At 45.7% G+C, this 12654-nt stretch overlaps 1 protein-coding gene across 1 annotated transcript in view; it reads right to left on the bottom strand.

Moving 5' to 3' along the window:
* NRDC (nardilysin convertase) overlaps window positions 1-12654 on the bottom strand; it is a 780134-nt gene that overhangs the window by 323120 nt on the left and 444360 nt on the right. Inside the window, exon 19 of the mRNA XM_069232676.1 lies at window positions 11126-11177. Coding sequence (XP_069088777.1) covers window positions 11126-11177 — 52 coding nt within the window. The remainder of the gene's footprint in view (window positions 1-11125; window positions 11178-12654) is intronic.

The raw sequence follows: 12654 nt of genomic DNA, 5'->3' as shown, positions 1-12654 counted from the left end.
GACTGGTCAGTGCCAGCTTGCCACTGAGACGAGTTTCTGCCCCCCTGGAGTGAGAGCTTTTGTGCTCTCTGAGGACAGAAACAAAGCCTGTACTGGGTGGAGGTGCTTAACACCTCCCCCCTGCAGGAACTGTAACACCTAGCAGTGAGCCTCAAAGGCTCAGGCTTCGTGTTACAATGCCCCAGGGCACTCCAGCTAGTGGAGATGCCCGCCCCCTGGACACAGCCCCCACTTTTGGCGGCAAGTCCAGGGGAATAATGAGAAAAACAAGGAGGAGTCACCCACCAGTCAGGACAGCCCCTAAGGTGCACTGAGTTGAGGTGACCTCTGCCTTTAGAAATCCTCCATCTTGATTTTGGAGGATTCCCCCAATAGGATTAGGGATGTGCCTCACTCCCCTCAGGGAGGAGGCACAAAGAGGGTATAGCCACCCTCCAGGACTGTAGCCATTGGCTACTGCCCCCATACCTAAACACACCCTTAAATTTAGTATTTAGGGGCACCACAGAACCCAGGAAATCAGATTCCTGCAACCGTAACAAGAAAAAGGACTGCTGACCTGAAGCCCTGCAGTGAAGACCGAGACGACAACTGCTTTGGCCCCAGCCCTACCGGCCTGTCTCCCAACTTTGAAGAAAACTGCAACAGTGATGCATCCAACAGGGACCAGCGACCTCTGAAGCCTCAGAGGACTGCCCTGCAACCAAGGACGAAGAAACTCCCGTGAACAGCGGCCCTGTTCAACAACCTGCAACTTTCTTGCAACAAAGAAACCACTTTAAAGACTTCTTGTTTTCCGCCGGAAGCATGAGACTTTCCACTCTGCACCCGACGCCCCCGCCTCGACCTGCGGAAAACCAACACTACAGGGAGGAATCCCTGGCGACTGCGAGCCCGTGAGTAGCCAGAGACGACCCCCCTGAGTCCCGACAGCAACACCTGCAGAGGAAATCCAGAGGCTCCCCCTGACCGCGACTGCCTGCAACAAGGGACCTGACGCCTGGAACCAACACTGCACCACAGCCCCCAGGACCTGAAGGAACCGAACTCCAGTGCAGGAGCGACCCCCTAAGCGACCCTCTGCCTAGCCCAGGTGGTGGCTACCCAGAGGAGCCCCCCCCTGTGCCTGCCTGCATCGTTGAAGAGACCCCCGGGTCTCCCCATTACTTCCTATCTAAAACCCAACACCTGTTTGCACTCTGCACCCGGCCGCCCCTGTGCCGCTGAGGGTGTACTTTCTGTGCCTGCTTGTGTCCCCCCCGGTGCCCTACAAACCCACCCTGGTCTGCCCCCGAGGACGCGGGTACTTACCTGCTGGCCGACTGGAACCGGGGCACCCCTGTTCTCCATTGAAGCATATGTGTTTTGGGCACCTCTTTGACCTCTGCACCTGACCGGCCCTGAGCTGCTGGTGTGGTAACCTTGGGGTTACCTTGACCCCCCAACAGTGGGCTACCTTGGACCCAACTTTGAGACTTGTAACTGTTTTACTTACCTGCAAACTTAACCTTTACTTACCTCCCCCAGAAACTGTTGATGTTTGCACTGTGTCAACTTTTAAAATAGCGTATTGCCATTTTTACCAAGACTGTACATGCTATGGTGATTATTCAAAGTTCCTAGAGTATCTAAGTGAAATACCTTTCATTTGAAGTCTTACTTGTAAATCTTGAACCTGTGGTTCTTAAAATAAACTAAGGAAAGATATTTTTCAATATAAAAACCTATTGGCCTGGGGTAAGTCTTTGAGTGTGTGTTCCTCATTTATTGCCTGTGTGTGTACAACAAATGCTTAACACTACCCTCTGATAAGCCTACTTCTCAACCACACTACCACAAAATAGAGCATTAGAATTATCTCTTTTTGCCACTATCTTACCTCTAAGGGGAACCCTTGGACTCTGTGCACACTATTTCTTACTTTGAAATAGTATATACAGAGCCAACTTCCTACAGTTCAGTTTTGCATTGCCAATTCGATCTGGCAAGTGAACCTAGGTGTCAGGGCCAAACCTTCCCTTTTACTACATGTAAGTCACCCCTAAGGTAGGGCCTATGTAGCCCTATGGGTAGGGTGCAGTTTATGTAAGGGGTAGGACATGTTCTGGTGTATTTTACATATCCTACCAAATTCGGTTTTCACTATTGCAAGGCCTATCTCTCTCATAGGTTAACATGGAGACTGTCTTTAAATATCTTTTAAGAGCAGTTTCCCATTGGGAGCAGACGGAGATATAGAGTTTGGGGTCTCCGAACTCACAATTTAAAAATACATATTTTGGTAGAGCTGGTTTTTAGATTGTCAATTTGAAAATGCCACTTTTAGAAAGTGGGCAATTTCTTGCTTTTCTATTCTGTGCCTCTGCCTGCCTGTTGAATCCATGTCTGGGTCAGACTGACAGCTGGACTGTTTGTGAATTCCCTCTAGACAGCAACACAAAGGGAGCTGAGTAGTGTCCTGCATATCCTGATGATTCTACTGGGCTAGAATGGGGAGGGAGGGGCTGACACACATGAAAGGGCTGTCCTCACACAATGCAGTCTCCAACCCCCTGGTGTGTGTCTGGGGCCGGGTCCGGGCAAGGCAGCATCTTTTGATCGTTTGAAGTTTGCCTACTTTGAAATCAGAAATGAGTATAAGTAGTGGACCCAAAACCCCAGACGTTTAGAACACTTCTGGATCAAGAGGAACCTTTGCCAAGGAGGATAGCTGAAGAGCTGCAGGAGGAGCACTGCCCCTTTGCTGTGTGTGCCTTGCCCGGTTGGCCTGCAGTTGCTGCTTCTGCCTTAGAGAAGACAAAGACTTGACTTTGCTGTATATCCTGCTTGTGAAGTTTCTCCAAGAGCTTGGACTGAGCTTGCCTCCTGCTAAGAAGTCTGAGGGACAGCAAAGACTTCACCTACAAGTCTGTGTTAATTAACTTACTGTGGACCCTAACTCGCCGGGTGGTTCCTATGCCAATTTCCGGGCCCTTGCTAGTTAAAGCTGGTTGAAAATCAAGATAAACCAAGTACACCGACTCTGGACGACGCCAGTACCAATGCCGCTGCCTGACCCCATGACGCAGTCTGCAACCAAAGCCGTGATCACCGCTGGAGTGCGACAACCGTAACCGACACCGCAGGCCCGCCGCTGCCGGAGCCTCGCTGAAATACACAACTCCATGAGTCCTGGAGTGCCGGGCCACCAACTCCACCACGGTGCCTGCACCCCGTGGCGTGACCGCGACCCATGAGGTTGCCCAATGCATCTTGACCCACCGACGCTTCCCACCAATACCACCTCATCTCCACTGCTCCACAGTGAGGACCCGACGCTTCGCACCAACACCTCCACTCCCCTGCTCTGCAGCACCAGAACCAAACCGCACCGGATGCAGTGAAGCCTCGCTCCCCAACTCTGTGCATTGACTTGTTTTCGCACTTTCACAAGGTACTGTATCTGGGGTTCCGTGCGACTCCGTGGCTGGTGCCACTGGCTGCAGATTGTTGGGAACGACTCAGTCATGACGCAGTGATAACACAAACATGAAGAATTTGTGTTTCTAAGCACTATATTCAAGTTTAATCTCTGAAAAATCATAACTTTGCTTGTGTATGTTAGATTTTTGTTGTTTAGGTCTTGTTTGATTTAGATAAATATTGGCTATTTTTCTAAACTGGTGTGGAGTCCTATTATGGTGTTCTCATTGTGTTACTGCATGTGTTGGTACAAATACTTTACACATTGCTTCTGATATAAGCCTGACTGCTTGTGCCAAGCTACCAAGGGGGTGAGCAGGGGTTATCCTAGTTCTGTATATCCCTACCCTGACTAGAGTGAGGGTCCCTGCTTGGACAGAGTGGAAACAGCTGCCAACCAGAAACCCCATTTCTAACAGCAAGATTCACCTTACCTTCACAGTATAGGGATATCAGGTTTGGGGGCACTCGGTACAATACCACAGCCCTACAAGCAGTTTCCATATCAATATAACTGAGCCGATTGTGGCTAACCCTCCATTAAACAGAGGCACTGTTAGGATACTAAGTGGTTACGTTTTAGTTAATACTCAAGTTTAGTCCACCAAGTGGTTGTAGATGGGACTAGTATTAGTTCTGTTGGTTGTTTTATATATTCAGGGGAGGACACAATATAGTCTGTTAAAGTCACCGATTACTGGGACGGTAGGAGAATGGATGATTGGCTGGGGTAGGAGTGAGGGGGTTTAGGAGGATGTTGCTTTTCAATGCAGCATTCATTGAGTGATTATGTTATTGTGACTTGGAATCTGAGGGGTCTGGGCTTAGTTTACAAAAGGCATAGGGTACTCGCCCAAATGAACAGACGAAAGGCACACAGTCTTTCTTCAAGAAACGCACCTCACCACACACGAAGCACAGAAAATACGTAAATAATGGCGAAGGAAACTTTTTCACACGTCATATTCTGCATTTGTGTGTGGCACACCAATATGGCTTCGCGCCACCATCCCCTTAGAGCTGCTGGAGTCCTAGATAGATAACCGGGGCATTTTATATTGCTGAGGCATCGACTGGATGGGGAGCCTATTGTGTTAGGAAGTATTTACGCACTAAGTACAGAGCAGGATATCTATTGTGCACAACTCTCTTCTGCACTGATGGAATCCCTGGTTGCTGGGCGGTAATTAACACTGTCATTGATATGACTTTAGATGTCTTCCACCCTCTCCCCCCATTGCCAGGAGCCCTGACAGTGCGACATGCTGCGGCTCTGCGTACCTGGATGGATGGGTGGGACTTGCAGGATGCGTGGCACAAAAAGCACATCAGGCACAGCGAAAACTTTTTCTACTCCCCTCCCCATGCCCTGCATTCTTGGCTAGGTAGATATATATGTAACACACTTCTCCTTTCCTCTATACATGACACCACATATTTGGGAAAAATACTCTCCGATCACATTCCCCTAGAACTGACACTAGCTTGGGACATATTCCAACCCCGATCCTGACCTGGCAGCTACAACTGTCCCATCTAGAGGATACTGTTTTTAGAGAACAGTTGGCTGCAGTGATTGATTCATACTTTAATAACAATGATGGCACAGCTTCATTCCCTCTGATAGAGTGGGAAGCTTTCAAAATAGTTGTTAGAGGTGCCTCAATTGTGTCGGCGGTGAAGGCAATACAGGAGATCAATCAGGAACCTACTCAATTGGAAGGTAGGTTGGGTATCCTGGAGGCCACAGCATCCGAGTCCACCAAGGCCTTGTCTACATTACAAGAGGCCGGCATCACACATGAGAACTTTTGGAACGCCTCTGAGTCATTGAGTATCGAAATCCCTGAGGGCTCCTCAGTTATCAACATGGTGGGAGGAGGTGGAGCGCTGGGATCTGGCTGAAAGCATGGCACTGCATGGAGAGGAAGTCAGGGGCCTCCACAGGCGCCCTATCTCCATGGCATGGGATTTGCTTTTGGAAGTCTTTAAGATATGCAATTCAGATTCTGACACTGCAAATTGAGCACCCCTAGGCTATCGCCGGGCAACGCTTAAGCCCTGCCCTGGACCCGGGACTCTAATAAAGTTTGTATCTGCATATATATCCCACTGCAGTCTCCCACTTTTGTCTCAGAACGGTAATGCACTATGCTTCTTTTGGTGATGAGTTTTCAAAGTTTAATGGGGAGGGAAGAGTTCCAGGTTTCGATACGGAATTTTGATGTAATATGTGATGTACCAACACTATTTAAAATATTACTTAATATTTGATTGAACATATTGACTACTATGTACCTTACAGTTGATTATCTTACTGTACTGACTCTACAAACTTCTAAGTGTAAATCCATCTTTCAAGTTCAGTAAAACGTAATACAATTTGTTTAAACAAAAAAAAAAAAACTCTCTATAAGCAACCAGTGGCCTGAGACAAGATGAATGGACTTCAGTAAGATCCCCTGTCCACTAGGAGATGGTACTAGAAAGGGGTGCAGTAAGCGGCCTCTACGTTTCTAGACTGGTGGATCAAGGTACATGGTACCAGGTTTCAATGGGGATCCAGCAGTAGAAAGCAGTTTCCCTGCAAGCAGACAATCAGTTCTTATATTTCATCTAACTCAAATAGTCTGGCCTGAAATAATCCATATACCATTGTTGCTGTGGCAGGACTTCTGTCCGTGTGCTGACTGGCCTAAGTTAATTATAATTCAACTGGAGGGTGGTGAGAGGGTAGAAATGCAAATATGATACATCTGGGAAAATAAGTGTCAAATGATGACTGGGTAGATGAGCAAGAAGGAATGGCTTCTTACCTGCAACCCTGGTTCTCTCTCAGGGGAGTTTCCTTTGAAATCATAAGCACTGAACAGTCCCACCCTCATGCAGAGACCCCAGAGGAGTGTTTTTAAAGTAAGATCTACTTTACCTTAGTTTGGAAAGGCCAGGATATATGTGATAGATGTTCAATTTTGTAGCCTTAAAAACAGGCTATATTGCCAATCTTATTGAATTACTTTAAAATTTAGAAAGAAAAAAGTCTCATACCTTTAAACGTCACGTAAGTAAAATGAAAAGTGATCTTTTAAAAATTTCCTTTAGAAACGCTTTTTACTTCTGTTTAAATTAAGTTAAGGAGTAATAAATAGCAATATAACCTGCAGAGGCTGCAGTTTTCTTTAACAATGCAAATAGAACACTGTGCCTTTAAGGTCCTCTTGACCTCCAGTGTCCCATCATGCCCTGTAGGTAGCAGTTTACTCAGTTCTTTTTTCTGCCTACTGATGACAAGATCCTGGAGCAGGCTCTGCATTTTTAAAGGGTTTTCACCAAAATGTTTCATCTGTAACTTTTCCGAAACTGATTCACTCTACATCCTTTAGGGCAAAGAGTATTACTAGATAATTTCCTGACTGGAAATATATCTCGCTTTTTTTCCACATGCCATCTCTTTTTGCCAACTTCCCGGGATGCCCAGCACAGGATATTTATACTTTATTTGCTGGACAGTCATGGTCCCAAGATTTGTTGCCACTGCAAGACCCTCTTCAGGAGCACTGTGAAGAAAAGAGAGAAACTTCACCTCCATAGATGGCAGGATTCCCTGGCTGGTGAAACTTTGCAGGAGCGAGGAGAGACTGCATCTACTCGTTCACCGCGAAGGGCTGGGTCAACGTTGATAACACTTATGATTTGAGGAGGAGAGCACCACTGATGTCAAGTGGTACCTAGATGTTGAGACACCATACAACATCAAGAACTTCGACTTCGAGAACTTAGTCAACTTCCTGAACTAACTCTATTTATAAAAAAGAAAAGTGCTTTCGAACCTATTATACTCAAGTCACATCTGGCGCCTAACTTAATGAGACTCCAACACCCAATTGGAATGTGTGTAGAGACTGTAACTGTTTGAGAGCACAGCAAGGTTTGAACCTGCTGCAGGAAATAAGAGCTGTGAATGCATGATGTGCTCAAGTATACCCTAAATGTCTACTGTAAGGAAATGCCTTCCTTGCAAAGGTTACCCCCTGACTTTTTGCCATTGCTGATGCCCAGTTATGATTTGAAAGTGTGCTGAGGCCTGCTAACCAGGCCCCAGCACCAGTGTTCTTTCCCTAACCTGTACCTTTGTTTCCACAATTGGCACACCCTGGCATCCAGGTAAGTCCCTTGTAAATGCTACCCCTGGTACCAAGGGCCCTGTGGCCAGGAAAGGTCTCTAAGGGCTGCAGCATGTCTTATGCCACCCTGGGTACCCCTCACTCAGCACATGTACACTGCCTCACAGCTTGTGTGTGCTGGTGGGGAGAAAATGACTACGTCGACATGGCACTCCCCTCAGGGTGCCAGGCCCACCTCACACTGGCTGTGGCATAGGTAAGTCACCACTGTAGCAGGCCTTACAGCCCTAAGGCAGGGTGCACTATACCACTGGTGAGGGCATAAGTGCATGAGCACTATGCCCCTACAGTGTCTAAGCAAACCTTAGACATTGTAAGTGCAGGGTATCCATAAAGAGTATATGGTCTGGGAGTCTTTCAATTACGAACTCCGCAATTCCATAATGGCTACACTGAAATCTGGGAATTTTGGTATCAAACTTCTCCGCACAATAAATGCACACTGATGCCAGTGTGGGATTTATTGTAAAATACACCCAGAGGGCATCTTAGCGATGCCCCCTGAATACCAGTCTGATTCCTAGTGCTAGGCTGACCAGTTTCTGCCAGCGTGCCACAACCAAACGAGTTTTTGGCCACATGGGGTGAGTGCCTTTGTCACTCTGTGGCCAGGAACAAAGCCTGTACTGGGTGGAGGTGCTTTTCACTTTCCCCTGCAGGAACTGTAACACCTGGCGGTGAGCCTCAAAGGCTCATGCCTTTTTTTACAGCACTCCAGGGCATCCCAGCTAGTAGAGATGCCCGCCCCTCCGGCCACTGCCCCCACTTCTGGCGGCAAGGCTGGAGGAGATAATGAGGAAAACAAGAAGGAGTCACCCACCGGTCAGGACAGCCCCTGAGGTGCCCTGAGCTGAGGTGCCCACTGCCTTTAGAAATTCTCCATCTTGAGTTTGGAGAATTCCCCCAATAGGAATTTGGATAGGGATGTGCCCCCTCCCCTCAGGGAGGTGGCACAAAGAGGGTGTAGCCACCCTCAAGGACAGTAGCCATTGGCTACTGCCCCCAGACCTAAACACACCCCTACATTCAGTATTTAGGGTCGACCCCGAACCCAGGAAATCAGATTCCTGCAACCCACAACAAGAAGAAGGACTGCTGACCTGAAAGCCCCGCAGAGAAGACAGAGACGACAAATGACTTGGCCCCAGCCCTACCAGCCTGTTTCCAGACTCAAAGAACCTGCACATCGATGCATCCGACAGGGACCAGCGACCTCTGAGGACTGTCCTGAACCCGAAGGACCAAGGAACTCCCAAGAACAGCGCACTGTTCTAAAACTGCGAAAACTTTGCAATAAAGAAATAACTTTCCAAGAACTCTCTCTTCCCGCCGGAAAAGTGAGGCTGCACACTCTGCCCCCGATGGCCCAGGCTCGAGTTCAAGAGAACAAATACCGCAGAGAGGACTCCCAGGCGACTACGACGACGTTGGTACCCTGAGTTGACCCTCCTGCACCCCCACAGCGACATCTGCAGCAAGGATCCAGAGGCTGCCCTTGACCGCGACTGCCTAGTAACAAGGAACCAGACGCCTGGACCAAGCACTGCACCCACAGGCCCTAGGACCGAGGGGAACCACCTTCCAGTGCAGGAGTGACCAGCAGGCGGCCCTCTTCCTAGCCCAGTCGGTGGCTTGCCCGAGAAGCCCCCCTGTGCCCTGCCTGCATCGTCTAAGTGACCCTCGGGTCCCTCCATTGCTTTCAATAGCAAACCTGATGCCTACTTTGTCTACTGCACCTGGCTGTCCCGGTGCTGCTGAGGGTGTGTTTTGTGGGCTTGTGTGTGTGTGTGTCCCCAGTTCTCTACAAAACCCCCCTGTCTGCTCCCCAAGGACGCAGGTACTTACCTGTAAGCAGACTAGGACCGGAGCACCCTTGTTCTTCATAGGTGCCTATGTGTTTTGGGCCCTCCTTTGACCTCTGCACCTGACCCGCCCTGTGTTGCTGGTGCAGTGACTTTAGGGTTGCCTTGAACCACCAACGGTGGGCTGCTTATGCCCAGGTGACTGACTTTGTAAGTGCTTTACTTACCTGAGAAACCTAACACAACTTATCTCCCCCATGAACAGTTGATTTTTGCACAGTGTCCACTTTTAAAATATCTTATTGCCATTTTAACCAAAACTGTGTGTACTACTGTTTTAAATCAAAGTTCTATACTTACCTTTGTGAAGTTCCTTGCATTTTATGTACTTACTTCAAATCATGAATCTTGTGGTTCTAAAAGAAATTACGGAAAGATATTTTTCTATATAAAAACTATTAGCCTGGAGTTAAGTCTTTGAGTGTCTGTTCCTCATTTATTGCCTGTGTGTGTACAACAAATGCTTAACACTACCCTCTGATAACCCTACTGCTCGACCACAATACCAGAAAATATAGCATTAGTATTATCTAATGTTGCCACTATCAACCTCTAAGGGGAACCCTTGGATTCTCTGCACACTGTCTCTCACTTTGAGATAGTATATACAGAGCCAACTTCCTACATCTACAGTCTCCACACTGGGTTTGAATCAATATGGATCTATTCATAAATTCATGAAAATTCATTATTCACAACTGTAGAACTGAAGGTCTTGGTGAACCAACTTCTTGCTACCCCAAACGTCCCCCATCACATCGGAAATCATAATTAAGAAAAGCACATAGATAATTATTAGATATAGACTTAGTGGTGGGTTCACATAGACAGGTTCACATAGACAATTACTAAATATAGACTTAGTGGCGGGTTCATTGAAGGGTTCGGAGTCACATAAAAGAGAAAAATTGAAAAGCTTGTTTTTCACTGCTGTGACATAACTGTAGTGAGTAACAGCATTTAGAAAAGACTGTTCACAACATCAGAATTTTGAATGGGTAGCAGACTACTATACAAAAAGACAATATAAGCCAAATCCTCAGATCTTTGGAACAGAATGTGCCTAAAATCAATAAGGTTCTGTAAATCTGCTAAATGGGCATAAAGGGGACCTTTGTTGCATACAGAGGTATCTGCACTTATTTGGTTAAACAAAAACACAATTAAAAATGATAAAAGGGTGATTGTGAACGTGTTCCAGGATGCCATAACTGGGAACAAAATATTTCTTACTATACAATGTTAGCAATGCATTAGAGAAATCAATTTACTAAAAAGGCTTTATGAAAGAGAAATATAATTTCCTCCTAAACGTCAGTGGTCTTATCAGCATTACTCTAGATATAGGCCAAACGATTGTATATGAAGAATCGTTGTTGGGCTCATGTTTCAGCAGTCATTACTTCATGGGTTCAAAATTAAATGTAGAAAGTAGTGAATCCATTTCTGCAAAATAATTCCTATCTAAATAAAGCAATTTTATTGCTGTCACATGTGCATTTATTTGCCTAGTTCTAGGCTATAGATCTCAAAGGTATACCTAGCATGTGACACTTTACAATATGTGTTTTCACTATTTAACCCTTCTGTTCGCAAACACAATAAAAATGGTCTTACTTTTCTGGAGACTTCTGTATCAGGGGAGAAATCAGATGAAAACGTATGTATGCTGAAAGATAAAATAATATAACAACTTAGCCAATAGATATTTTCTACAGGAAATTAATTAAAGCTAGATGTATGTTTTCATGAATTAGCCCATATGCTTTTTTACGGAGGAGTTGAACATGCCCAAACAGCAGACCAATTAACAATAAAGGTAAACCATTATACACCACTGTCTGGACCATCAGTTTCTGGACCATCTTTTGACTTCTGTGGACCCCCACTTTATCATTACTGGAGCACGGGGACCCCCCACTAAATCATTTTTGGAATTCAGGGACCCCCACTGAGTCATTACTTGAAGCCAGGGACCCCTGCTTAAACACTGTTGATGATTTGAAACGCAAAACAATACACACAAAACATAAAGAAACAAGCATTCATCAAACAAATACACAAATAACACATTCTATTTAATTTGCAAACAAATATACATAAAAAAAAAGAAATAATAGGAAAGTTGGTGCTTTTCTAAATTCAACTGAAGCCACACTTTGTCCACACTATATTCGGTTTGGTGCACCTGCTCTGCACCAATTGGTAACAAGGGACAATTAAAAGCAATTTACTTGCAATCAAAGTCCTTCATCAGAATCCTGAAGCCAACACAATGAATATATCTGGTCATGTGGAAGAGAAGTAAGGTTACAAGCAAGTAAGCATTCCTCATTTGAATGTGGGAACTGCCTTGGTATTCAAATACTAAACTAAAACTACAACTCACACCATAAGGAGGCAGGAAAGAACTGATTAGACTGATAAGTGATCTGGAAGTTAAAAAAAAAAAAGAGGCGTAACCCATTTTAGAGATAGTACCTGAATCAAGACAGCAAAAGTACGGATTGACCTTCAGGTGCCCTTGCCTAATTAAGAGGGGGGGGTATATTTCTTAAGAGAGAGGGTGAAGCAGGTTTTCCTCTAGTGAAGTCAGTCCTACGCTTCCCAAGATGATACTTATTTGCTTTCGAATAAACCCTGTGCTGGTTGGGAAAAACTGCTTAACAGCCTTATGGATTTTGCAATTTCCTTAGTTTATCTAAGGAGCATGAAGACACCGTCAAATGAAGAAAGTGCTGTCTGTCAGAGGATGGCTTTTCAAAGAGTACAGATAAAGATGCAGATTGGATTGAAAAAAATCAGATACCACTTTTGGGAGCAAAGATGGATGTGTTATTAACACTGCTTTAACTTTTGATAAAAAATCTACAGTTCCAGAAATTTCTTGAGTCTCATTATTGTAACCATGAACGCGTGCTTCCTTGACAGATACAGGAGAGGACTTAGGCATAGGTTCAAAAGGAAAGCTCCACAATTTTCATAGGACATTATTATGTTCCCATGTAAAGAAACTGTTTTCTTCAGGAGAACCCATTGTTTTATTATTTCTCAGAAGTCCTCGGTTGCGGGAGCAGGATAAACAAAAACATGAGGACATTTTCTTCTTTGAGCCTTGTTAATAGCGAAATGTAATTTAATGAAGG

Source organism: Pleurodeles waltl, chromosome 4_2, assembly GCF_031143425.1.
Source record: "Pleurodeles waltl isolate 20211129_DDA chromosome 4_2, aPleWal1.hap1.20221129, whole genome shotgun sequence".
NCBI lineage: Eukaryota > Metazoa > Chordata > Amphibia > Caudata > Salamandridae > Pleurodeles > Pleurodeles waltl.
This window is presented reverse-complemented; position numbering and strand designations above follow the sequence as displayed.